Consider the following 27,901-nt stretch of genomic DNA (forward strand, 5'->3'; position numbering starts at 1 on the left):
AGATTTTTAAAATACCTGTCAAATGAACGGCTGTTCTCTGATTGGCTGAGAGCTCTCGCAGCCAATCAGAGAACGGCCGGTCAATTGACAGGTCATTTGACAGGGGACATCCCCGCTGCTGCTATTTGTTATTACATGCCCGGCCAGGTCAGCCAGCAGCTCTCGCCGCACCCGGCACCCAGCACCACGTCCCCTCCCGACTCCCGCAGCGTTGCTGATATATATGAACATTGCCGCCCGGCCAGGTCAGCACTCCCCGGCGCTCAGGGACCCGCTGCCCGCCCCACTGCTCCCCCGGTGTCTGCATGCATATGCCTGTCAGGTGGGCAGGCATATGCATACAGGGAGGTCGGACGTGATCGCGCATCGGATCAGATATCACACACCTGCGATTTTGGGCCGATTTCACCCGATTATCGGCACAAAGTGCCGAAATTGGATGAAATTGTCCCAAAATCGGATAGTGTATGGGGGCTTTTACAGAGTATACTAAATAAAAAACACAGATAACCTCAATTAGTGAGAAAAATAGGGTAAAAATTAACCCCTATATAGGCATCTACTCTCAACAACCAGCACCATGAGGTGAGGAAGGAGGAATATGCAACCTGACACCAGGACAGTGCAGGACAGGGAGGCATAACACTCAGCGCCAGCAGTCTCTCCTTCAAGTCTCCTTCCGTGCAGCATGCAGGATAGGCAGTGTCTGACTAACACTCTTGCACACCTGTTTGAAACAGGCACCCGAAGGAAGGAGAGAGGCGGGAGTGATGTCAACCAGGCAGGAAATTTGAAACAAATTACCTGCACTGGGGCTGGGGGTGGAGCTATGGGCTGCTCAAAAAAATAACCCCCTCCCGGAGCCTAACCAGGGCTATATGCCCATATAGGACCTGCAACAGGTCAGCCCTGGTGGCCTAGAGGGGAGACCGAAAGAACAGGACCCCGCTGCCGGAACCGCCGGCGTTGCCTCCTCCGCCAGCGGTGGTCGCCGCTATAGGTATGCAGGAGCCCCACACCGGGACTCCGCTTACCTGACTGAAGCTTCCAGACGCTGCAGCGGCTCCCCCGATGCCTTGTGGAGATGCTGAGGCATCTGGCCATGGAGATCCAGCACAGCGTGCTTCCTTCTGTTGCAGTGCACTGTGCACAGCGCCTGCAGCAGGCAACCTACAGCACCTGGTGTTCCCATGAGGTCTCCCACAAAAGTACTAACCAGGCCCAACACTGCTTAGCTGCCAAGTTCGGATGAGATCGGGCCTATTCAGTGTGGTATGGCTGTAGGTTGAAATAAAAGAAAAAATGAAGTTTAAAACCAGGGCTGAAACAGCCCTACTCCTACAAATGTGCCTGTTCCTGAGGCACCAAAAAAAAAACTGATTAGCCTGGGGCAGGGCAGGGTATTAAGGAAGCCAGCCCAGCTGCACTCTCAGAAGTTTAACTCCTTGGTGCCCGGTCTGGAGGACCTAGAATATCCCATGGTACTAGTGGTCCACCATAGGCTGAAGGAAAATTTTTATTATCGTTTCTACTTAGTGCGCCAAAAACGGACATCCTTTTGTTCTCTTTTCTTCTACCTGCAACACATGCACTGTATGGGGTCCTGAGGGCAAACTTTGAGAACCTGTGAACCACACTGTATGCCAGTAGCAGGGTAGGACAGAGAGTGTAGTAAAACCTGTGATTTATCACATGCAGTTCCAAGGGCGCTGCAATCGGAGGGAGCCAGGAGCCGAGCGGGGTGCAGGGGAGGCTGCACGCAGAGAGCCAAGAAGGGGACACAAAGAGGCAGTGGGCAGCATAGGGGAAACCGGGCGGACAGAAAAAAGAAAACAAAAAAAAAAACAGACAAATGAATGGGCAGCCAGTGATTGGTTGAGAGAGCTCTCAGCCAATCACTGGCTGCCCATTCATTTCTATGAGCATCCGCTGCCCGGCTTCCCCTATGCTACCCGGCTGTTTGGACCCACTGCCTCTCTGCATCCCTTGCCCGACTCTCTGCGTGCAGCCCCTCGCCCCGCTTGGCTCACGGCTCCCTCCACCTTCTATGTGCGCCCACCGCCCGGCTTTCCATACGCCGCGTTCTCCTGCCGCCTCCAGGCTGCACTTATGATTTACCAATGTGCACAGGCCCACGCACCGGGTTGGACAGGATGTCTGAACATGCGATTCGGCAAATTTTACAATCCGAATTGGGTGAAATCGGGCCCAAATCACACAGTGTATGGGAGCCCATACATTCATTACAATAATGTAAAATTGACACTGCAGTCCATACAATTTTCCAGACTTACTTGGCTGTTCTGCAGATTCAGCTGTAGGATTAGTTGCTCTGAGTAATACTACGCACCGCTGGGCAGGTGAGAATGGGAGACAAGGTGTGGCTGGAAGGCCGCCAATCAGCCTTTAGCCATTGTGCTATGATAAAAACTAAATACCTGCAACATATCTGCATCCTACAGACACTGTACCTCAAATATACTGGGGCATATGTAATAGGGTCAGAGTTTGCCAGAGGGGAGAGATGCTGGACGATCTTGGACAGGTCTTTAAAGCAGCAATCATTTACAAAACAAACTCGGACCCCAATACAGATGTTCCCTTGTATCTGCTTACACTTCTAATACTCCAAGGCCCTGGGAGAACACTGCCAGCCTTTATACACTTCCTATGCACCAATAACTTAAGACAGCACTCTGCCGGCATACACTGTACCACAAATACTCTGTCATCTGCGTACACTTTTTACACTGATAGGCCAGGACTGCACTCATCTTTTATAGACTGTGGCTGCATCGCTATATTCCATTCTGCAGATCACCGCACAGCAGCACAAACTTGGATTACACACTCTTCATGTACTTACTGCCTCCAAGTGCAGGACTCTGTCCCCAGGCAGCTTCTGCAGAAGTTTGTAACTCTGATAAACATGCTGCTCTATAGAGACCCACCTAACTGGCCAGGCTGTTAAGGAAGTGCCTGGAAAAAGGGCCCATTCTCTGGCTATGAGCAGGATGAGCCATGAGTTCTGCAGCAGATGTAACACAATGACAGGGAAGAGGCGCACCTAGCGCAGTGGTTCCCAACCTTATTTCTCTCTAAAGACGGAACCGAAAGTGACGCAACGTGGTTCATCTCCACGGCAATGGGGACTTCTTCCACCATTGGGAGATTCCTCTTCTTCCCTCATTATCAATATTAATTTCAAGTACCCCCAGGGGTACTTGTACCCCAGGTTGGGAACCACTGCCCTAACAGATCCTGCTGGTGTACACCTTGGGAGAATACAAGGAATTCCTGGGTTTGGACTGCTGCCCAGGCACTATCGTGACTGGTGGAAGTGTGTGTAATTCCAGTATTATCCCATCCAGGATGTATAGAAAACCTAGCTGTATCATTGAAAAGAGAGAGAATTGTGTAAAAACTACCAAAATGCCACGAAAACAGGTTAACCAATATAAATTTATTTTCTTATGATCAGAGTCCACACCTTGACATTGAAGGTAAAAATAGAATGGATCCATATATAGTACAATCACACTAATGGCTGCCTTACATTGTATTAGGATGGACTGCATTGGCTTTAACAAGCTTAATAATTTAAGTGACAATCAGGCACAGACCTAATTAAGGAAATTTGCTCAAATCATACTATTTTCGGAGCTTGATTTTCCCTGTGTAGTCCCCTGGTCTCTAAATGCCAAACATAATTGCTGTATGTAAATATATGTGTAAAACTCCACACAAAAATGAGGCTTAATGTGGGTTTGATGAAGCAGTAGATGATCTGAGCTAGCAAATTACAACACAATAGCACTCCACACAGCCTGCCACTCCGCTGACGGACAAGAGATTCCACGGTGATGTACAAGTGGGGAAACTGAGAAATAGTTATGTGTGAAATGTCTTCTTTTTGCGTTTCTTTTTGCCTTCTGCACGGGCAGCCTTTTCAGCAAGGATTTCCTGGTACTTCTTTTTATTGTACCTGGGAGAAATAGAAGGAATAAGGTGTTAGGATAGTTATGTATAGCCGATTTACATATTTTCAATAAATGAGCGCACATTCATATTTTTTATTAAGATTTGAATAGTAACTACAATTTTTTTTAAATAGGCTTGGAATCAGAAATACAACCATTAAATGTTCTACAGAGAATCACATATATAAATACTTAACACTTTAGACATCACAATATTTCACTAAATAGCATGGGAATAGTTTTCATGGTACCAGGAACGTAGTGGTGAATGTATCAAACCATCAAAAGAGCAGAGAAGCAGACAAATAAAGAAGTTGCCCTTAGCAACCAATCAGCATCTATTAAGTACATTCCATAAATGATCGGTAAAAGCTCATCGGCTGCTTCTTCATTCTTTAGAAAGCCAACTTTGCCTAATGTTCTATTTAAAAAAAAAAACCTTCACTCTCTCTTTGGCCCTTATTCTGATCGGTGCGGCCCGATCAGAATATGCGGCCGCAACCGTGCAGGCGAATCCCCGCCTTCCATACGGATCGCCACCTGCCGTCCGTACGCGGATATGTGGCGATCCGCATGAAATTGGACGGGGATACGCCTCCTCCATGGTGGGAGCAGCCCCTGCATTCGATGGTCGCCGAACATCGAATGCAGGGCCGCACGCTCCACCAGGTCCCGCAACACAAGACCACACGGACACTTGTCCGTGTGAAATCTTGTATGGGGGCGGGCAGCTGACATCCGGCGATGTCAGATGCCCGCCCCGTACCCACGCGTCACGGCCTCATTACCATGCATACGCCCCGCGTTTGCATGGGAACGCCCATGAAACGCGGGGCGTATGCATAGGGTAATGAGGATAAGTAGCCCCTCACGCCCCTCTACGCCCCCTGTGCGGCATATAGAGAATCCTTGCGGCGAATTCGCCTGCACATGCGCAGAGTGACCTCTGCACATGCGCAGTAGATAAACATCGGCGGCCCGTACGCAAGCGGGAATATCCGCATCGATCAGAATAAGGGCCTTTATCTTTAAAGTAAGTGAAACCCCAAAAATCAAAGAAAGCAAATTAATATATACAAAGCAATACTGAAATCTAATCTATGTTCCAGCAGAGAAATAATTCAGGTTTTTCAAATCTACCCAAGATTCCTAAAAAAAAAAACCTTTCATAAATCATTCTGAATAGCGTATAGCAAGGCGCAAGTCAAAGAATAACAAAAACCTATTCTACAAAGTAATAAATGGAAACTATTGACAAGTCAAGGTTACCTTCTAAACTCAGCATCTGCAAGAAGTTCTTCCACAATGGTCCTCTTTCTCTGCTTCTTGGGAATGCGGGAATGGTAGTAGTCTATAGGGTTGTCCACCACCGTACCAACCTAAGACAAAAAGTGAAATGGAAACTGGTCAACACTTAATACGATCCTTCAGCAACCATTGCTTCACATTCCTGGAAAATGCAGTTAAGCAAATAATTAGAGAACTGCATTAAGGTGCAAAATCCAGCATTAAAGGTGGACTAGAATATTGAAGAGGTGAGTGGATGAAGGTGACTATAACAATTTTTCCAGAAACGTTTTTTTTTTTTTTTTTTTTTACTAGGGATCATAGTAACAGACCCATTTTAAATGTTAGTACTCTAATCACTGATCTGTTTGCTGGCTAAAAGTGCTATGATTGTTAAATCAGTAATAATGTATCTTTAACTCAAAGTGGTAAATTTGCTAAGATGGGAGTTCTAATGAAGATGGGCTGTTGCCTGCAGCACCCAATCAGATTCTCTGTTCTATCTTCTAGAACAGTGATGGTTAACACTCCAGCTGTTGTTGAACTACACATCCCAGCATGCCCTGCATCAGTTTTACTATTTGGCCATGCTAAAACTGATGCAGGGCACGCTGGGATGTGTAGTTCAACAGCAGCTGGAGTGTCAAGGTTAGCCATCACTGTTCTTGAACATAGAACAGAGAATCTGATTGGTTGCTGTAGGCAACATCCCATCTTAGCAAATTTACCCCTAAATATCTCGGTTTCACCTCAATGTAACATAACGCAATAATCCACTCTTTTCTTCAATTAGAACCTAGCCTCATTATCTCTAGGAAAGCTAAACCGTGCAAGTAGATGTTCAATGTTTTTGTATCTTGATCTCCTCCTCGCCCTTCAATATACTCCTAATAGAATATAATTTGAAAAGGCAAGCTCAAACCAAATGTGCTTAACTTCTATTGAGAGACAGCGATGATAAAAAAAAAAACGTATGCCTTATGCTACGAATAATATATTGAAAAAAATAAAAATGTAGTGACTAAGCATACATTTGACATGCCTTAGGGGGGTATTCAATTCCCACAACTATTCCCGTCAGGGTAAATAGCGGCAGGTGCCTACACAATTCTGTTGTTCCCGACAGCATTGAAGAGGCAACTTGTCAGAACGCATCAGACTTTAAAAGCGTTTTTGGCGAAAATCGCCGTGGATTTTCGAGATCACAGCCAGATCTCAATAATCCTGGGATGTTTTCGCAGATGCCCCCCCCCCCTTCGACAATCAGCAGGTGGGTCATAGAATTCCACCTGCCGATAACCTGGCAAGCGGTATGTTGTACCATGAATAAGGAAAATATTAGAAAGATTTTAATCAACGCCGCCTCCAATCTTACACAATTTGTTAGGTACATCTAACAGATTGACTGCCATATCCACACCTGGAAATATTTGGGAAAGCCATCTCGGTCATTCTTTTTATAAAAATGTTTTGGGTCCATGGCAGATCTCATTTTCAAAGCCTTAAGATCGTTCTTTAGTTCTGCTGTTATTTCTGGAGCTTTCATGTCAAACCAGCCATGTCCAGTCGTTTTCTCCCGTTCTTCCTGAAATATACAATATACTCAATCATAAACACCTATACGTTTAAAAATGAAACCAAGTGTCAGGATACAAACAACAGGAACAAATCATCACATGGATAATGGATGAACCGGAATTTATTCACTCCGGTCAATGAAGCTATATGTATATTATAGACAGTGTACACATCGAGCTCTTAGCGCACCCCTAAAATAGTTCGGAAAGCAATAATCAATAGCATTCTGCTTAGCATACAACAGCAAGTTTCAGAAGGTAAAATGCAAGAGAAACATGTATAATGAATCTTGCCATATAGTAAGTGTTCACTAATAGTGCAACACATGGTGCTAGATGCTCCACAAGTAGCGATTGTTGGATTTACTAAATGTATCATCTGTGTCTCATTGTAGCAGCATTCGAAGCCACATATAGTGTTCTGGGAACGTGAGTATTTTGTCACAATAGCATAAGGCTTAAGATTAAGCTGAACTCTGTGTGGTGCATGGTGCAGCTGACTTATAGGCCCTTAGTCTTTCACCTGATTACCCAAGTTAGTGCTCTGATTGCACACTGCTGCTACAGGCAATTATAGCGTCCAGGTGAATTGTGCATTGTCCCGTTATCTCATGAATGATGATAAGATGCACATTTGTGGGGTTGATGCATAGCGCAGCTAAATCCCCCCCATCCATTACTGCGACTTCTCCACTTCGAGAAGTTGCAGCAGAAAGCCCTTGAGTCTCCCGGGAGGATTGCATGCAATATTTCACATGTGGTAATTTGGCATGTAAGTTCGCATGCAACTCCATTCCCCTGCTGCCGGGAGGCTGGCTGGGTCAAAGGTCGGACCTGCATCAGGTTCCATCCTTGGCCCCTCTCCACCAGAATCAGGTGAAAGGTGGCCAATTTGGACTAGTGTTTGGCCACTTTAAGATGCACAATCTTTGGTTGATTTGAGGAAATAGGTGTATTTGAGACAATGGTAAAAAAATTACACGGACTCAGATGATGGTCTACGATTACAACTCACCTTGCGCTGTTTTTTAAGCTTGTTCAGGCTCTCCTTGTATGGTGGGACAGATTCTTTCTTTTCAAAATCAGGAGTGATGACACTTTTCTGTAGCAGCTAAGAGACATTAGAACATGCATAGTATGAGGGCAAAGATGTCAAACTTGATCATAGTAAAATATCTAGTAAGGAATGATATAGGTCTGTGAATGGGGCATATTTTAGACCATTATAATTTGTGATGACCATACAGACCAACTTTCCTTTCATAATCTGAGCAACCATCCAACTAAATCAGTCCGTCCGTCCCCCCCCTCCCCCACACACACACACACACAGTTAGACAGGGCGCAGCAGAATGCGCCAGCCAATCCCTTTATACACCTCTATTCACCTGACTTCTGAACCAGCCCGGACTCATCTATTCATCCGTACAAATCTGTGACCTGCAGAAAATCCACCATGGCGTCGAAGTGTGTGTACGTAGCTATAGATAGATATAAGGTGCGTACACATGTACAGATTTTCTGTCTGATCTATCTGGTGGGAACAAAAACCTGGAAATGTAAGGGAGCAACTGACAATCAAAAATTTCCAGCCAAATGCAGGAAAACAGAAAAAAATATATGCTTTGATAAATTTGTTATATAAGAATGATTTAAACAATGTGTCTGACTGATCACTGTCTGTTTTCCAGCGTTTGGGAACAATTTTTTGATTGTCATTTGCTCCCATACATTTCCAGGTTTTTGTTCCCACCAGATAGAGCAGACAGAAAAACCTGTACATGTGTACGCACCTTCACTCCTATATGGACTGGGGATATTGCATACCAGCGTCTTCTATCTCTAGGGTGATGTTTTTATGCTTGCATGTATTTATGTATATGGCACAGTGCGCACCATTGTTGTTTTATGTATTTTTTATGATTTATTAACACTACAGTTGTCTAGGTAGACAATCCAAAGGTCGATAACTATTGGTCGACTTGAGTGTTTTATGGTCGACATGATTTTTTGTAAAAAAAAAAAAAAACCAGACTTGTTTATACTTTACCATCCACGTGGGCATAGTTAGACTAAAATAGTGTGCCAAGCGCAGAGAAGCCCTATGCCCGAAGCATGGAGAATGTTGCGAGGCAAAGCGGTACACTTAAACTCATGTTGATCTTTTGACCATGGCCCCTTTTTGATCATGTCGACAATTAGTAGATGACTTTTTGATTGTAGACCTAGACACTGTAGCTCTTAAAGATCTAACCCGTACAAAGCAGTGTATACATACAAGCACAATTGCCAGAGGTTCCTTCCATGTGAATATACTGTGTATGTGAATATAGTCCTTTTGGAATAATAGTGTTCTAGTTCTAAACCTGCCCCCACACACGGTGCGATTCTCGGATGCAATATAAACTTTTTCAGTTCAAATCACATTGTTTATTTTGCAATGCGCGCTCCCATGTAGTCCACATTGCAAGGCACTATAGTATGTGTAGGTTGGCATTTTTATACTACATCGCATGGCGTCTAGTTCAAATTGCACCCTGTGTAGGGAATTGCATGTGATATGTACTTTACATATTTAAAATTACATATTGCAGTCTAGTCCAAATCTTATGAAGTTCAAATAGCACTGTGTATAAAGTCCAAATTGCACCTAGCACACATCTCACTATGTGTGGGTGCCACAAAAGATTACATAATAACCTCATTACCTCATCTTTCTTTTTATTTTCTTTCTTCATTTTATTAAGGAAGCTTGGGCCAGGATTTGGCTTCTCTGCATCAAAGTTGATATATAATCCTCCCATTTTTTTAATGTTAATTCCTGTATCTATACTCGTTGACAACACACTAAAAAAAGAAACGATTTAAAAAAAAATTACAAATAAAAAACACATTTGTTTAAGGTTTAAACTAGTATTTAATAAACAGTTTTTTAAAAAGCAAAAATATAAAATTGCAATGCAATAAATCTTAGGAGGAATACACCCCATTTCTAAACGATCTGACTAAACGATCCACTTAAGGTGCCCATACACTAGTAAGATTTATCTTCAGATCTGGCTGGCTGGAACAAAAACATGGTTATGGATGAGTGACAGTTTGTCAGTTTTCCAGCATTTCCAAGCAAATGGTCAACTGTCATTTGCTCTCATCCATAACCATGTTTTTGTTCCAACCAGAGAGATCTGCAGATAAATCTGCGTGTGTATGGCTACCTTTAGAAATGGAGCATTGATCGCTTCGTATGTAGAGATCAAGTTCATCACTCATCCGGGAGGCCAGCGTCACCCTGTGTGTACAGGGCTTAAGCAAAGTTTGTTCCTAAACATCAATCAAAATTATTTGTTATTTTTGAAAATTGTTAAAAATACTTCTAAACCCACATGCGCCTACATACTATTGCTGGGTACACACCAGGACGACTAGGGCCCGATCCCATCAATCTAGATCCAATTCCGACCAATTGGATGTAGATTGTGTGCTGATTGGGCCCTTTTCTGTCCTGGTGTGGACCGATACCGATCCGATGCGCGGTCCCGCGGGTCGGTCGGTCGTTATTGAGATCCTACCTGCTGCAGGTAGGATCTCACTGACGACCATACAGCCGGGTGCGGGTCGGCATCGGATCGGACCAGCTCACGGTGCACATCGTGAGCGGGTCATGCCCCCCCGCATCATCGTGAGCAGGTCGGACGAGACACTGACGACCCGCTCACGATGTGCATCGTGAGCGGGTCGTCCTGGTGTGTACCCCACATAACTTTTGATTTAAAGAGACAGTACAGCAAGTTCTTGTAGGAACCGTATATTTCCACTAGGAATATTGGGGCATGGGATTTCCTACATCTAGCAGAAGCATAACCTGCCTTGACTACAGAGACGTGCTTGTGTCTGGTAATCTTCATAAAATAGCTTAAATTTAAAACTAACACAACATGAAACCTAGAATTACGCATAATACTACTTACAATATTGTTTACACAAAGTTAACCTCTCCGCCAATATCAGATATCAAACCGATCCTTTTGGCAGCCCCTATAGATTTCAGGCCCTGTAAACTTACTTTCATTTTTATTAACCTAGTCACAGTATGGAAAGCAATGCAGAGGTCCTTTTACAACGAAAAAACTCATATAAAGGAATTATTCATAACACACACAGTATCAGCACTTATCCACTCCCAATCTGTGCAGCCAAATAAAGCATGCAAATGCTGGCATAATAGAGTTAATACCACACTGGCCTACAAATTTCTATGTCACAGTTCAGTTATACCCCGTTCTCACTGCAGGCAAATTCCCAGGTCTAGCATGTCCACCCGGGAATTTGCCTTTTAACATGGGTTTTTCTGCAGTGTGAACGGGCCGCATACCCGGATCTCATACACGGGTAAAACACTTATTTTTTACCCGTGTTTGAGATCCGGGTACGCAGACACAGGTTGACCCCTTCACACTGCAGAAAAGCCCGGGTTGAAAGGCAAGTTACCAGGTAGAACTTCTTCACCCAGTCTCTGCAGTCCCCAGCATTTTAATGCCGGGAAAAATATTAATTATATATTTGTTTAAAAAAATCCTATAATCAGCTATTTACACCTTTTAAAAGCACAATACGTCCCTTATACCCAACTTAGTTTGCCTTCTGCCAATTTGCAGAAATCCACTTTAATGCCAGCCAGAATGTATTTGAATACTTACAAGCCTCTTTTGGGGCGATTTAATAACTCTTCTTCCTCATCCTCATCAATAAAATCATCCTCATCATCATCAAGTTCAGACAGCTCTTTTTCACTTTCTCCTTTCTCTACTTCTTGGTGACTTTCCTTTGGTTCCACATAATATTTTTTAGTAGAGTCCAAGCCAGGAGCCTTGTCAATGATAAAAAGACCATCTTCCATTACATCTGGTAACGGCTGAGTGGATGCCTTTTGGAGAGGTCCTTTTTCCACAAATGGTGAGTTGTGCTCTATGGACTCCATCTCTAGGTCCTCTTCTATCCCTATGACTTCTTCATCACCCATTTCACTTTCCTCCTCTACCCTTTCATCGTCTCCGGTCTCACTGTTACTATCGAGAATCAAAAACACATCTTTATTTTTGGTCACACTGTCGTTGTTGTCGTCATCAACATCATCAACATCATCATCTATTCTATGAATTTGCTCTTCATCCATTAAGTCTTCTGTAAGGTCAATCATTTGGTCTAGAACATTTTCCTTTTCTGTTGGCTGCGAGACGCACAACTCAACCGATGCAATCTTAACAGGCAAGTCAACGTCCTCTTCTCTCACTGGCATGTCATCCTCTTCTGGCTGTTCTACAGCCGAAACCTTATTTAAGGTGAGTTTACTCTGAGAGTCAATGACAGAAGACTCTGCAAAAGCATCATTAGGACTTTCTGAATTATTTTTCAAACTCCTACGAGGAGAAGATAAAATATTCTGCCTGGCTCCAGGAGACAATTCTCCTGACATTGTTACTCCATCTAAACTAAGGTTCTGTTTTATCAACTTCCCTTGTTCTGGACTACTATCACTGCTGTTTTTAGTGGCACACTTAACCTCATCTGAAATCTTATCTGAGATTTCCTTACTGGGAGAGACATTGGCAGAAACTGCTGCATCATCACTCTGACTTACTGGATGATTTCTTAAACTCCTACGTGGAGAGGATAAAATCTGCTGTGCCACAGAAGGCGCAGTCAGATTACGTAAATACGGCATCTGCTTTTTGAGCACCTCTTGTGCTTGTTTGCTATCTCTGCTAGTTTCATTTGTGCTCTCATCCTTGCCTGAAATTTCTTTACTCTGAGATTCGCTAACAGAAACTAGTGTATCGTTACTTCTCTGGCTTACTGGCTGCTTTCGTGAACTCCTTCGGGGAGAGGATAACATACTTTGCTGGGCCACAGTAGTCAAATCTCCTGACACACTCAGTTCGTGCAAAGTAGGCCTCTGTTTCTTCAGTGTCTCTTCTTGTATACTACTGCTGCTAGCCTCATTGGCACACTTATCTTCATGTGATTGTAATTTGCATTCTGTTTTACTGCTGAAACGCCCAGCAGAAGGCCGTAAAACATAACCAGAGCTACAGGATTCATTATCAGATACTTCTTCTTGTTGGTATTCCCTGATAGGGGAAGATGGACATTTTACTGGAGATTTTTTTGCAGATCTTGTGGCTATACACTGAACCCCTGAGACTGAAGAACAGTTTGATTCTGCCTCAGAATGATCCAAAATAGATTCAGATATCAAACCAGACTTTTGACTTCTTGTACTGACTGAACGTAAAGGTGGCCTTCTAGCCCTGGTAGAAACAGATGAACAACTTGATTCAGCTTCTGATAGTTCTCCTTCTAATGACTCAATGATTGGTTCAGTAATCAAAGCCGACTGGCGGTTTCTTAAAATCCTGGGCGAATTTGCCACGTTTCCAAGGTTTTGCCTACTGCGAGATATTCTTCTGGTAGGATTGGAAGAAGTAGATTCCGCTTCAGAAACATCAGCATTTGACTGCCCACTACTTCTTCTACTTCGAGTCACAATCTGCTTAACATCTTCCATCGTGGCCTGAAAATCAGCAAGAGACAAACTGTTCATAAACAATTTAAAAAAAAGTTCAGCTTGAAAATAGCTACAATGCGTTTACAAAATAGTAACAAAATGTTGGAGATGGTGCTAAAATACCAAAACACATATTTCTCTAAGCACTTTGGACAGCTGCTGGGGATAAACAAAGCATCAAAGAATGAATAATAAAAATAGGGGGGGAGGATATCAACTCAAAGTGATGCCTGTTATTTAATGCAATCAGGCCAGGGGCGCTTTAAGAGACAGGAGACCATGTGCAGGCTCCGAATGGGCCCCATTCAATCCAGCAGTACAATAGACTGGCAGTGTGCCAAAGTATACTGCACATGCGAAAGTCTAAGAGCACAAGGCGCCCCTGCTACATTCCTGCGATGCGATAAAAAGCTAGTACAAAAAAGTATGTGCAGCACATACTTTTTGTACTGTGCGATGAGGTGCCGCGGGAGCGTGCACCCCATCGCCGGGATCGGTGCATGTGTGGGCACCTTTATACAATTGATAATCTTATAGGGGGCCCATTTAACATTGAAAACACCCATTAGGATGCTTACACAATTTTAAATCGTATACCATTGTATATGGCATACAATGCGATGGTATACAATTTAAAATTGTATAACATCGGCTGCCATCGCATAACATTGCATACCATTGTATGGCTTATGGTCTGCGATGAGATGGGCGCCGTGCTAGGAAACAAGTACCGTAATCCCATAATGTAGTAAGATGAGGTTCTACAGCAGCTGTAGAAATACGTAACCCAGCATATCCTGCTTATCCTAACACACTACAATGAGTCTCTAGGAGAGAAACAGAGTGGTGACTAAACTATCCTATAACTCTAGAATGAAAACTGCACCTAAAGCACCATATATAGAAGCCCCATCCCGGTGTGCTGCCGTGTAGAGTACAGAGACGGGCCCAGCGTTAGTACCTGCTCCTCCGCGGCGTTCTCCTCACCCTCTTCCTGGTATTGCACACGCGTTCCCCCTCGCCTGGTTGCCACCATCTTCCCCCTAACCCCGACCAGCAGCAGCAGCAGTTCCCAGGCTGACTGGCTGCTCGCAGAGACTCACGTTTTCCGGAAACCCCTGGTGTCTGTGCGCCGAAATCTCCACCCGGCAGGAAACAACAGCCGTGTGCAAGCGTTCCGCCAGCAGCGCTGTCACATCCCCAGCCGCGTGCTGTAGCCTTCAACCCCCTCCAGGGTGACCCGGCACCTGCCCTCCTCCCATACAGCATACGGCCGCGCCTGCGCTATGCACGGGGACCCCGCTGTTGTTAACCTAAAGCAGAGCCTGCACCTGGCGGATTGTAATTCATACGGAAGTGACGTACGATTCTCCCAGCATGCAGCGAGGCTGAGCGGGACTGGAGGATCGGTGCTGTGCGGCGGACATGGTGCTCCTGTTCTCCAGAGGTGTCGGGCTCCTTGTAAAGTCCTTGGCCGGGTACAGCTGCACACAGACAACAAGGTGCAGCTGGAGGGGGGTACTGGGGAGTCATTCACCACATCACTGGTACTAGTGCATCCAGTCCTAGTACCCACTTTTACATTACCACTGATACATTACCAGTAAATCATATTACATTACTTGGACATCACATTAACACTGGTACACATCCCATTACCAGCACAGAAATTACAGGTGCCTTGTGTCTGTGATCTACTAATGGGCCTGATCGCAAAGCACATTTGTTCCCTAATGGATATAACTATGTTGCACTGCAGGTGTTGCAGAGAGTTTAGGCCCCCCACACACTAGCTTGACTTGTATGAAGGGCAAGTCAGACACAATTTGCCTTGAACTTCCCTGGCAGCATCTCTGTAGTGTTTGCATACAACTTGGCACTTCATTTGCCATTTTTTTTTACATGCGATAAATTGTATGTGATTTATCACATGTAAAAGGACTGCCGGTTGCTGCATTCTGAACATAATTGGGCGTTTGGCCACAAATGATAAAGTGTATGTTAATAATATATGCTCACTGGCAAAGGTAATTGTGGCCAGGGCATGGAACAGTTGGATTGCACTGGTAAACTACAGTCAGACAAGAAAATATCTGCACTTAAATAGAAACACTATAACTAAATACGAATTAACTTGGCACCGCTGGATTTCCTCCAGCTTTGATAAATATATTAAGGAATAAGCACTTTTTGAATTTAAAGTATAGGAGTGTGAATGGGATGAGCGCGGGGAGGGAGGGGAAAAAAAGGGGGTAAAGATATGTAGTTTGTGGGAAGCACATTTTATTTATCTACACTCAGTAAGAAAGTTAGAATCACAGACACATAAAGAGAAGTAAAGTAGATACCTACTTGGGATTCACACTAATGGGGAAAAACGGGCACGGTAGAAGGCCCAAATAAGTGAGACATAGTGCATGGCGTGAATCAACTAACTTTATAACCAATGTCGTTATGAAATGTATTCCGTTACCAATGCAGCGCCAGTTGTCTATTGTGGTGTGATAATTACACAAGCAGTTTTCTTTTCGGTGATTTTAACATGAGATAAGCACTATAATTATATCCAAAATTAACCCTGCATCGCTGGATAATACCCAGCATCAACACAGACAACGCCAGGAAAGTGCCTAATGGGGCTACAGTCAGTGAGTAAGCTATAAGCAACGATGCCTAAAGGTCCATACACACTGGGGGACTTTGAGCTGAAAGTCGCTCAAAACGTCAGCGCCGGGCAGGGGGAAAGCCGCTCAGTGCATACACACTGAGCGGCTTTCCCCACAGCGATGTCACCGCTGTCCATACACGCTGGGCATAGTCGCCCAGTGTGTATGGACCTTAATTGTCAGGAAAGCATATAGTCCAGGCTTTCCCAACCACGGTCCTCAAGGCACACCAACAGTGCAGGTTTTCGTTATATCCATTCTTCACACAGATGGTTTAATCAGAATCACTCAGGTAATAATTAATTCACCTGTGCTCAAGCCTGGATATATATACAAAACCTGCACTGTCTGTGTGCCTTGAGGACCGTGGTTGGGAAAGCCTGATATAGTCATTCATGACCCACATGTGTAAAAGGTATAGCCCAAGCCGGCTGAGCACAATCATCAAGCCTAGTATGTCCAAACAAGTTTGATACCTAGCCCGGTCTGAACTAAGTAACAAGGTAACCAATGCTATTTAGAAGCATATGCCTTCAGTAATGTAGTGTATGTATGTCTGTGTAATGTCCCAATGTTATATTGTACTTTACTGTCTTTTTTTTCTATTGTGCAATTGTATGTAAAAGTGCTAGTTGAAAACTTAAATAAAAAGGAAATATAAAAAAAAAAAAGGACTGCATTCCACAACAACCATGTAGTTGTACAAATGGTATGATAGTTGCCTGGGTGACGAGATCACATACTCACCTGCTGCAGTTATCCAGTGACACCACAACGCTTTAGTCAAAATTTATTTCTGATTGATCTGGTTTTGAGCACATTTTAGGTTAATCACATGGCTAATGGGATGTTGCTATGGGCAACCAATCAGAATCTACTTAATTATTTTGCACCTTCTAGAAAATCATAGCTAGTATCTGATTGGTTGCCTATAGCAACATCCCATCTGAAATAGAACTCTGATCTTATTAAATTTTCCTGTTAGTGTGCATCCAGGTATAGGGAATAGGTGGGGCATTGATGTGTTGATTGTAGCAATGTGTGGTAGTTTAAACAAAACCTTCCATCCATATTAGGGATGCCAATCCCAGGGCATTTTTCAGTCCCGGGATTCGGGATTGAAAAATGCCCAATCCCGGGATTCCTGGGATTGAGTTAGTCAATGTACTGTCAATCTTTAATTTCTCCTCGTGTCACTTACCAACAAGCCGGGGGGGGGGGGGGGAGCTGAGGTCAAGAGGCAGGCACTGCTGTGGGGCGGAGTCAGGCGGCAGTTGTGAGCCGGGCATTGCGGTAATGCAGGCTGGAGCCGGGTGAAGCGGTGCTGCAGGCCGGAGCGGTGCCGCAGTTGTGAGCCGGGCAGAGCAGTACTGCTGAAGCCCGCTGGAGCTCTTCTGCAATATGAAGCCAGGCAGAGCAACAGTTGTGAGCCGGGCAGTTTGGCAGCTCGAAAAAGGCCGGTGTGAGCGCAGCGCAGCCTCTGACATCACGTGATGCCACATACTGCTGCACCGCCAGTGTCAGGTGCAGCATCTGAGCGGTGTTAATGGTGATTAAATATGACCAAAGAAACAATAAGTGAATAGCGCAGTTTACGTAATATGTCCGTAACCTGCGTACCCTTTATACCTAGCTACGTGCGAACAAAACGTAGTGCAGCGTAGCGTACCTTTATTGTGTATTATACACCAAAGAACTAATACCTTAATAAGAGATCCTTTCGCAGTAATCTGACTCTAATCTGCGAATATACCTTTAAGGACAGTGTCCGTAATATACCTTATCGCTATATGCGAATAAACAGACACAACCACAGTATTAAAGTAAGGAGATAAGAACTCCGTAAAAAGATGTATTTAAGTCCCTAATGGACAAAAGGGGGTTACAGAAATAGAAAATACAGGTATAACAAGTGATACAATAGTCTAACAATGAGTATAATAAACAGGCTCTACTAGGGGAAGAAAAACAGATACAGGATACAATCAGCCAACAATATAATAAAAGAAAGTACCGATAGTATGGCTACGCTTCTGGTCCACTTTGTCACACAGACTCGGGTATGGAAACTTTATTTGCGCAACTCTGCGAACCAAAATGGCGGCCATACTATCCTAAAATGGCGTGTATGCAACTCGACTTTTAACAGTGGCTGCTTAGTGTTGCCCAGCTCTAGATTTGTACATACGCAGGTGAATCCCGGGATTGGAGGCTCTAATTCCGGGATTCAAATCCCGACAGTTTTTGGGGCTAAATCCCGCCGATAATTAATAAGCCACTCAGAAATCTACAACATGTTTCAGAAATGTACTTACTTGCTCTTTAATGTATTAAAATGTAATCATCGGGTGATTAATTTACAGATGTAGCAGCCTCTCTGGAGCACTTTCAGCCTTGCCCCATTTGGCATCAAGATGTTTCTCAAGAAACGTATACCCAGATGAGTTTAAGAAACTTCCAAGCCGAGAGGATTATCCGAAACGTCCTCTGACATCCTTTTTTCGTTTTATTGCTGAACAGCGACCAAGCATACTAAAAAAGTTTCCTGGTGAGTTATGAAACATACTGTACCAGAATTTGTAGTAGTTCAGTGTGATGTTAGTGCTGATGTACTGATTTCTAGGCAATGTAGTATTTACAGCGCACCTCTGCCTACAAATGTACAGATGCTTCCTGGAAAGCCCATAGAGACTATCCTCCTTCGATATATACTGCTCATTGATTGATTCTGAGCAAAGTAAAGAACAACATATAACTTTGCACCTACAGGTATACAGTCGTGCCTCTCTTGGCACCCCATGTTGCGTAAGAATCTTTAGTATCGGTCCTCCTTTTTTTTTTTTTTTTTTTTTTAAATGTATCGTAGTCACAACGCAGTGTGACTAAGTGGCAAGAAGAGACACTGCTGGGTAATCTGTATATATAAAAGGCTAAATTCTTATCACCTCTGATTTGAAGTACTGCCAGTGACCACTAGAGGACACTCGGCGGTCCAACTTACTCTATAACAGAAAGTGAAAGCAAAAATATCTGCTTCAAACTTTCTGGATATAGAAAGAGGAGGCTGCGGGGACAGAGATTGGAGGTAGAAGCAGATAGGGACTAAGGCTAAGCCATCATTTTGATGGGGTTTTAACTAGTTTGATAGGACGCTTGTATATCTGTGTGTGACTGAGTCTCTGTACACAAAGGGGGTTATTCATGTAAGCACGGAGGACTGGTGTTGTGTGTCTGCGCATGTGCAGACATAGGATGCTTGCACCCATGGCAAAGTTTAGGTTCATGGGTGTTCCCATAAGAATGCTTAGCGTTCTCATGGTAATGAGGCCGTGACGCGGGTGCAGGCAGCTGACATCACCGGATGTCAGCTGCCCACCCATATCCATCCTAGCGTGCACGCATATGGAAGTGACTTGAAAGTCACTTTTATATGCGTGTACCTTCCACATCCTTCGATGGTCGGCAACCATCGAAAGATGTGGGTGTTCACCACAGCATGCAAATGGATGTTTATGCTAAACATCCATCCGCAGCCTGTGCAGGCAAACCCACGCTGTGAGGGGCAGGGGGGGAGGTCGGCCGGACATTCGCTGGGTGGGGTTTGGTGGACTCGCAAGGCTGCAAATTTGCAAACGAGAATAACCCCCCAAGTGCTACAATGTAGCAGCGGTGGCTTTTTCTTAATACAGGTTCAGTTCTGCTCAGTATACATACTGTCATACACTATAACAAGTGCCATATACAAATTATTCAGCACAGTCTCCTCATGAGTTCCAGTCACATTTCATTGCAATTACGGCACGTTTCCCAACAATAGCAAAGATGCGTGGGATCTGGCAGCTAACTCACCCCAGACATCTCACGCTAGATGCACAAGGACACATCTGTATGAGGAACTGCCTTGCTCTGAGAGTTAGATGTGGTACGGCCATGTAAATAAACAAATGTAATTTGCAATGTAGAAATGAAGCGGTCAAGCCTTTGTGGACTACATTAAAAAGCATGATATGTTCTAAAATGAAGAATGTGGGCGCTCCAATGGTACAAATTACCATTATTTAAAAGATGATTTTTATTAATAAAACCTAGAACAATGGGTAGGGTCATGTACCGTGCAGACGGCGGCTCACAAATGCCGCGGGTTTGACAGTAGGAAGTGATGCACAGCACCTAGCGTGTTGGAGCGGTTACACTCTCTCCGGCTCCACAGTCACACTGACGCTAGGCCACGCCCCTACACTTTCGTCACGGAGGACTTCGCCCTCCCTTTAATACTAATTCAGGTACTGTGTTTGGGATCGTCTCACCTTTAAAAGCCATATGGTACTTGGCAGGTGATCTTTAACCTAAGAAAAAAACACATGTTAGCTATGAACCAGTTGTTCGTGTAGGACTTGCAGTGAAATGGGGTCCCTTGGCGATGGGCTGCAAGCTTAAATGCATTGCTCAATTCATGAACTAAAACCCCATTATTTATTTAATTGATTATTTGAATGTTACGGTGAGTTAGTTTGTTGTAGTGAGTGCTGGGCCCCATGTGTTTGTATTTACTAGAGTGTGTGGTCACAGGCCACTGCACCCCAACCTGGGAAGTGGGTGCTGTTTGCACCCCATTCGTAGGAATGGCGAGTGTGTTGGTACTTCTGTATGCCTTACCTTGGTTTTTCCAGGTGAAAAGATATATATAATTAGCTCAGGTTTTGTTGTGCTTAAACGCTCGCCATGCCCATGGTGTGACCTGCATAAAAACACACACACACACATATATAAAATTAGATTGGTACTTCTCTGTTTTTCATGTCGGTTTTTTTACGCTGTAATTTTTTGGGGTTTCAGATATAAAGACTATTGAAGTCTCCAAATTACTTGCACTGGAATGGAAAGGACTTCCAGAATCTGGCAAAAAGGTGATTACTGAGTTTTCAAGTTGAATAATAAAATCTAAAGTTTTTTTTTTTTTTTTTTTACTGCTTTCCAGCCATTTATTTACATGGGGGCTTGACCCCACTTGGGAGGCCATAAATGTAAACCATACATTGTATAGCTATTTTAAGAATTAATTAGCATAAAGTTTACATGCAAACAGAGTTTGGCTATCCATTGAGGATTGCATGATCATGTGACATAGGTACATAGTCACAAATGTTTCTTAGATGAAAGTCCTGATTTAGGTTTATAAAATACATTTAAAAAAAAAACACTAAGAAATCTTCCCTCGCACACTCCAAAAGCCAAAAGTTTAGCACTTTTAAATTTTTTTTTATCCTAAATTTAGTGCAAGCTATTCAGTTGTTTGTGCAACTAGCCTTGTACTGTAATGACAACAACAGTCTTGGTGGAATGCATAGAATTAGCTGCTATAAGCAGCACCCAGACCCAAAGCCCTACATTGTGCAGATTTCTGCTCGCATCTCGAGGGTGAAAGCAGAAATCCACAATAAGAGGAAGCCTTTGCAGATGTTATCCAAAACGATTATATAACATATGGTCACTTTATACGTAAACAGTAAAACAATTGAATCGCCCATATCTGTAAATGAAATGCACCAGTTTCATTTTTCACTTTTTTCACTCTATTATTTGGTAAGCCACATTAAGGCACTTACTCAGATCTGATCGCAGTACAAATTTGTTCTCAAAATAGGCAAAAGGGATATGTGGAATAGTTTGTTCCTGTTGGCCGGGCACCCATTGACTTTTGAGCTTCTCACACCAAAAGCATCGGGTTTAGCCATGTAAATCGGCTGAACCTGTCTGAAGTATTGAGTGTTATAGGACAATGCTGATTGCCACCTAAGCAGAGAATGCCAGTTCTGTACCGCCATACTAAAGGATTTTGGGAGCACCTTCAGATAAATTAGCACTCAGTTTAAAAACACATGATTGTTTGACCCAATATACAGTGGCTCCCATTGTCTAGAGATAGGATCACATTTAGCAGAAGTGCCTTAGGCCCTTATTCAGATCTGAGCTCAGTACAAATTTGTTCTCAAAATGGGGAAAACCATGTGCACTGCAGGTGGGGCAGATGTAACATGTGCAGAGAGTTAGATTTGTGTGCGTTATTTTGTTTCTGTGCAGGGTAAATACTGGCTGCATTATTTTTACACTGCAATTTAGATTTCAGTTTCAACACACCCCACCCAAATCTAACTCTCTCTTTATTACTGGTGTGTAGTAAATCCTTACACCAGCCCTGGCTATACCACATCCATTTTGCTAACAAACCTGTATATAATGTGTCAAACAGGTTAGTTTTCCCAGCAGACCCTAATGCTTTCTGTGGGAGTCTGCAGACTACTGTTGAAGACGAGAATACTCCCTCACATATCATTGTACACAGGTGGAGCACATGAGTGTTACTGATCAGCTAGTTAGTACTTGGGGAAGAGGCATCAGTAGCTGTTTTTGTTTGGGTGAGGGGGAATGATGCAGTTAGTTGCTAGGTCACTAGAGAGGAAATCACTGTATGTAGTCAGTGACAGGGTCACGGGAATACTTTTTCTGGTGTGACGCTGTAACCAATGCTGTCTATGCCTTCCTGACCATCCTGATTAACCTACTGCAAGCTGATTCAGCATGATGGGCATGGATATAATGTAGTACTTTGTTTATTTTAGCACCCTGCTACTTTCAAAAACCGTGCAGTTCCTCTTCCTGCCTGGGGTGTCATTCTCTGTTGGGCTTCTAGCACAGTTTGCTCTGTATCCAGACTATGCTAGAATCACCACAGCAGAAAGAGACCTGCCAGGCAGGGTTTTGAAAGGTTCATGGTTCTAGAATGAACACTCTGTGGGGTATTCATTGTGTACTTATGTTTCTGACAGGTGTTCGATATTTCTGCCTATTCAATGCTGCAGTTTGTAGAAAATGACAATGAACTCCACAATGCAGCACCGTTTTCAATGCAGATTCGACTTGTTTAAAACCCGAATCTGCATTAGCAAAAACGACCGCTAAATTGTCACAATTGGGGCTATCTGACCGTCTGAGAATTTCCAACTGTCGGATAGATGGAATGTAAATACAACCTATTGCCGAAAAGTGCCAATATTTCCAACTTTCGCAAATATCGATACTGATTGATTTCCACCCTATGTTTGTACACGTTAACTGACATATTTGTATGAGCAGTGACAAATGTAGAAATGTGCCTACCAATGCAGATACCTGTTATTTCTGCATGGAAGGTGACTATTGGATTTGTTTGTATTTTTAGCCATACAAAGATGCTGCAACTGCAGAGTATTTGAATTACAAAGATGAAATGAGAAGATTCAAAGAGAAGCTGAGTCCTGTTGAAATGGAACTAATAAAATGTGAAAAGAAACAAAAAATGGTTAAGAGAGGACATATCAGACGGAGAAGGGTAAGATGTGCCACCTCTTTGAGGGTGGAGAGTTACATCTCAGTGACTGATGTGACTGACCAAATATTCTTTGTAACGTGCTGCTGCCGATACCGTCATTTTACAGCTGAGCTGCGATCCTCAGAAATGTGCAGAAAGTGTCCCCAAACAGGACTTTCCGCATTGCGTGCAGCACTTTAGTTGCATTGAGCCTGTTTGCCTGATTAATCCTGACACTTCTGGGAACAGTTAAACTAATAAGGTGAACACAGTTCGATTTAGTCTATTTTTCTATTAGATTTTGCTTATATAGGAAACTGAATCAAAATTGTGTTTCAGCCTCATTTAATGCCCATTCGATCCTGATGCGCACTCCCGTTAAGTCTATATCGAAAAGAAGACTGTGCAGGCAAGACTATATAGCGCAGATCTGTGCTATAAAGTCAAAATCAATCGCGTTTTGATTGCCTTGCGATTTGATCCCGATCGAATCAGGATCTAATCACAAGGCAGTAGAACCATGTGTACAATCCTTAAGGGCGCCCAAACAATTGCATACCACCCCATGTACACTGATGCGACGGAAAAGGCATTATGTGCTCCAATAGAAAATTGAGTTGCCCCAAATAAGTAGTAAGATCAGTCATGTACAGCGTTTGCATTAGACGTTGAACTTCCATGTATCGGCTGTGTGTGTGTGAATTGATTGGTTGGGATTTTTTCATAACACCCATGTATTATTTCCTTGATGTATTTAGGAGTTGACACTACTTGGGAAACCTAAAGGAAATCGTAATGCGTTTAACATTTTCATGTCAGAACACTTTCAGGATAACAAAGGCACTTCCTTAAAGGTATGTGGGTGCACGGTGTGTATTGTACTGGATTCCTAAGGTGTTAAGAGAAAACACTTCTTTGCCAGGCCACATCCAAATGTTGTGTTGTCTTTTGAGATTGTTCATCTTGGCGCTAATCAAGCAAATGCCATCATGCCTGTCATCTGCTCTTAAAATTGAGCAGGTTGCATTGTTGGTGAATGTTATATTGCTTCGGTTGGCAATACTATACCTTGATAACAGGCATATGGGGAAAGCCTTATGGTACCATGTATAAGAATATCCTGCATCGGGCTGGAGAGACCGACCTTATTGTAATGCATCTCCTAGGTAGATCTGCAGAATTCTATGGAGCATATTCAGTTCTTGCTGGTGGACATCACAGCTTTATCCAGCTGTGCTCATGACCTGGTAATACAGTATGGAATCATTCCGGTGTACCTTTACAGGGTCCAAGGAAAAATGGACGATTATATTGGTGTCCACCCGTTTCAGAGACACTTTGTGCATGGTACTAGGACTTGAATAGCCCCAATAAGTTATGAGTTAGGACAGGCATGTCCAAACTATGGCCCTCCAGCTCTTGTGAAAGTCCACCATGCCTTGCCCCAGTTTTATTATTAGAGAATGCTAAAACTATGGCAAGGCATGCTGGGATGTGTAGTTTCCCAACAGCTGGAGAGCCACAGTTTGGACATGCCTGAGTAAAGAAGACTAACCAATTAGGCTGTAGAACCTCAGCTGGTAGCAGGATAACATAAGGAAAGTTAAATGCCGCAGTCTGAGACAGGATGGGCTAAAGGCCCGTACACACACTACGATGTCTTCTTAATGATGATGAACGACCCCATTATAAATCACCTCCTGAACAACCCAGAACGACATCGTTCAGGGTCGTTTAGGAGGTGAATCTTTTAACATCGTCTACTGTTTATGCTGTGAATGACGGACGACTACCAACGATGCGCGTACCCGTGGGTCGTTAAAGACCATAGCCATCGTCAATGCATGCAGGTCAATTTGGCTATGGTCGTTAACATTGTTTGTTTTTTCAATAGAAAAGGTCCTGCATCGTTTGTGGTCGTTTGTCAGCCGTCGTGCACCAGTGATCACCTGCAATGCTGAGGTCGTTCATTTTCACTTCAAGGGTGAAAATGAAAGATGGTAGTTAACGATGGGTCGTTACTGACACATCTTTGTGTGTGTATGGGCCTTTACCCTGCCAACGCAATGTTAGGGACTTTGGTATATTTAATTCTGCAGTCCTCACTGATTGCTGGCACCTCTTAGCTCACTTGACAGTGAGTGGGAATTTGGATAGCTGCTGCCTTCCTTAATCTTAAAGGCCAGCCTGTGTCGGTCTTTGTACAACATGTAGCAATTGGCTGGTTACTATGATGTTTAGGTGCTTATGTGCTCAAGTAGTATTAGCGATTGCTGTTGTCCTAACTTTATTGAACTTTTATTATTTTATTTTTGACAGGACAGAATGATCAGTCTGCGTGACAACTGGAAATCAATGGCTAGCGCACAGAAACAGGCACGTTACCAGCCTACTACTTTAGCGCTTTCAATTAGCCTTTTATCCACCAGTCTCCATTTGTTTTGTCATTAACTTTCTCGATGGAAGTGATTATTGTATCTTTTCTGGTGCTTTGTAACTACAAGTATTGGATCTACTACCTGTAATGCTTGTGAATTTTTTTTTTTTACTGTATTTGGGAACATCATGCCAGCCATGTCCTCTATTACAGTCCTTATGCTGCTCCTGGCTTCCCTCTCCCTAAAAGTTACTCGCAGTATGCCATTTTGTTATTATCTTTAATAGGATAGTTTACATTGTATAGTGCTTCGGAATCAAGGTTAGAAATTATACTATTTTCTGAATATGATTATAATCATTGAATGTTTCATTATTTCACTGATAGTAATTATATTACAAATCCATTTTAATTTTTCTTATAAAACGACCAGTTAACCTTTATCTCTTAATGTGTACACACAATGCAAAATGATTGCTGGGAAATTTTGACTTTATATCTCAGCAATATATTGCTCAGCGACCATATTGCTCAGTGTACTGTTTTCATCAGCGACCAGCGATTTTGGCTGACAATTGCAAGCAATTCTGTCTATCTCATGTTGACTAGAAATCGCTGGTGCACAGTGCACCAGCAACCAGCAATTTTTAGCCTCCTGCACCCATTAAGGGCTGACTGTGGGAGCGCGCTCCTAGCGATTCATCGTCCACAACACACAAAAAAAACCTATTGCCGATATAGTCGCTCTGGCTTAAATCGCCCCGTGTGTACAGGGCTATACATCTACAATGTATGATCTGGGTTAGTATTGCTCCTAAATACATTATTAGTAGAAGAGGCCTTTTTGCCTTTTATGCTAAATGCTATTTCTTAGATGTTGCTCAATAATTTCTTGATCTACAACCTGTATTAACGAGCTACAGAAAAATTTTGTTTTTAGTATGTGTATGAAATATAACTTTACATTAGAGAAAAGTAACATATTCTGGAAATACTACTTTACCTAAACCATAAAGGTGTTGTAAATGTTCTTTTGCGTTCTCTTACAGATGTATGTTCAGCTAGCTGAAGATGACAAGATCAGGTATGAAAACGAAATGAAGTCTTGGGAAGAGCAGATGCTGGAGATCGGTAGAGAAGATCTCCTTCGGATAAAGGTTAAGAAGCGCCTTGGCATTTATAAAGCCGCGGTGATGCACAAAGCGTCTACCAGGAGGAAGTTGCCTAAGGGGGTCAAAGAGCCATCTGAGAAGACCCCGGGAAGCATAAGAGTCCGTTCTGTGAGGAGGCCTGAAGAGTAATGTCTTTGTGGGTCTTTACAGTACTAAGTTGCCATGTGCGCCCTGCCTTATAGGCTCTGATTGTCATGTGTCACTCTCTGTGTGCACAGTGGTTAGTTCACCACAAGGTGGCATAATATCACTGCACATCCAAACAACAGTGAGCGAATGGGTGGATGGCTCCACCACCATAATCAGTGCTGTTTTAATCCTGATGGAGAGAAAACTGACATGTTGTTATTTCAGACCTTTTCAATCCAACGACAACTGTTGGCCGACACATCAATGACACCCTCCATTTCAATAGTTTTGTTGGTAATTAAATTATGAATATACACTGTCATATTTTTGCACTTGCATTGTTACCACGATACCATGAGGCTGACAGGTTTTTGTCCTTGGAGTAGAAGAAATGTTTTCTAAATCTTGAAACTGTCCAAAAATTGTGTGATTTGATAAGGAATGTTACGTATTGAACCTGTCACATATTCTGCTTTGTCTTAGGAAAACATCTTTTGTTATCAATGTATGCTAAAAAGCAATGTTATTAAACACTTATTTTTTTTCGTATGCAAGTCTCTGTTTAGTGGAGTATTACAATTTTGTTGGTCTATCAGTAAGAAGGGTAAGATGTATGAAGCATTGATAAGGGAGGAGAAGTAGCCCATAGCAACCAATCAGCTGCTCTGTATAATTATATATTATGCAAATTATAGATGTTACTTCAGCCCTGATTGGAATGATCAGTGATCACGTGAATACGTGTTAAGTGTCTGCTTAGCCACTGAAGTCCTTATAGGAACAATAATTATGTATGGCAG

General features: G+C 43.1%; 2 protein-coding genes and 1 non-coding gene across 4 annotated transcripts; 1 reads left to right on the top strand and 2 right to left on the bottom strand.

The window, feature by feature from the left end:
- Positions 1-1,167: 1,167 nt before the first annotated feature.
- Positions 1,168-1,286, bottom strand: LOC146014186 (5S ribosomal RNA). The gene has a single exon (XR_014447139.1). It is a non-coding gene; the product is annotated as a 5S ribosomal RNA (ribosomal RNA).
- Positions 1,287-3,442: 2,156 nt separating this feature from the next.
- Positions 3,443-14,719, bottom strand: DNTTIP2 (deoxynucleotidyltransferase terminal interacting protein 2). Of its 2 annotated transcripts, none has more exons than XM_083149103.1 (7): positions 14,513-14,719; positions 11,542-13,415; positions 9,553-9,691; positions 7,860-7,955; positions 6,688-6,852; positions 5,250-5,359; positions 3,443-3,985 (listed from the first exon to the last, which is right to left on the bottom strand). In XM_083149103.1, the coding sequence occupies exons 2-7, from the start codon at positions 13,407-13,409 to the stop codon at positions 3,892-3,894; spliced, it is 2,472 nt and encodes an 823-aa protein (XP_083005229.1). In that variant the 5' UTR covers positions 13,410-13,415; positions 14,513-14,719; the 3' UTR covers positions 3,443-3,891. The 2 variants fall into 2 exon arrangements, with proteins under 2 accessions (XP_083005229.1, XP_083005228.1); XM_083149102.1 differs by lacking the exon at positions 14,513-14,719 and adding an exon at positions 14,371-14,506.
- On the top strand, positions 14,615-27,650 carry TFAM (transcription factor A, mitochondrial). Its single transcript, XM_083149104.1, has 7 exons — positions 14,615-14,911; positions 18,439-18,623; positions 20,912-20,982; positions 23,295-23,444; positions 24,182-24,277; positions 25,743-25,799; positions 26,850-27,650. The coding sequence occupies exons 1-7, from the start codon at positions 14,835-14,837 to the stop codon at positions 27,099-27,101; spliced, it is 888 nt and encodes a 295-aa protein (XP_083005230.1). The 5' UTR covers positions 14,615-14,834; the 3' UTR covers positions 27,102-27,650.
- Positions 27,651-27,901: the final 251 nt, after the last annotated feature.

Source organism: Crinia signifera, chromosome 6, assembly GCF_055691185.1.
Source record: "Crinia signifera chromosome 6, ASM5569118v1, whole genome shotgun sequence".
Taxonomy (NCBI): domain Eukaryota; kingdom Metazoa; phylum Chordata; class Amphibia; order Anura; family Myobatrachidae; genus Crinia; species Crinia signifera.

Coding starts and splice junctions, on each gene's coding strand:
- TFAM (XM_083149104.1), top strand. CDS start 14,835: ATGGTGCTCCTGTTCTCCAGAGGTGTCGGGCTCCTTGTAAAGTCCTTG. Junction 24,278..25,742: donor ACAAAGGCACTTCCTTAAAG/GTATGTGGGTGC, acceptor TATTTTTGACAG/GACAGAATGATCAGTCTGCG. Junction 25,800..26,849: donor TGGCTAGCGCACAGAAACAG/GCACGTTACCAG, acceptor GTTCTCTTACAG/ATGTATGTTCAGCTAGCTGA.
- DNTTIP2 (XM_083149102.1), bottom strand. CDS start 14,445: ATGGTGGCAACCAGGCGAGGGGGAACGCGTGTGCAATACCAGGAAGAG. Junction 7,956..9,552: donor AAAATAAAAAGAAAGATGAG/GTAATGAGGTTA, acceptor AATGTCTCTTAG/CTGCTACAGAAAAGTGTCAT. Junction 6,853..7,859: donor AGCTTAAAAAACAGCGCAAG/GTGAGTTGTAAT, acceptor TGTATATTTCAG/GAAGAACGGGAGAAAACGAC.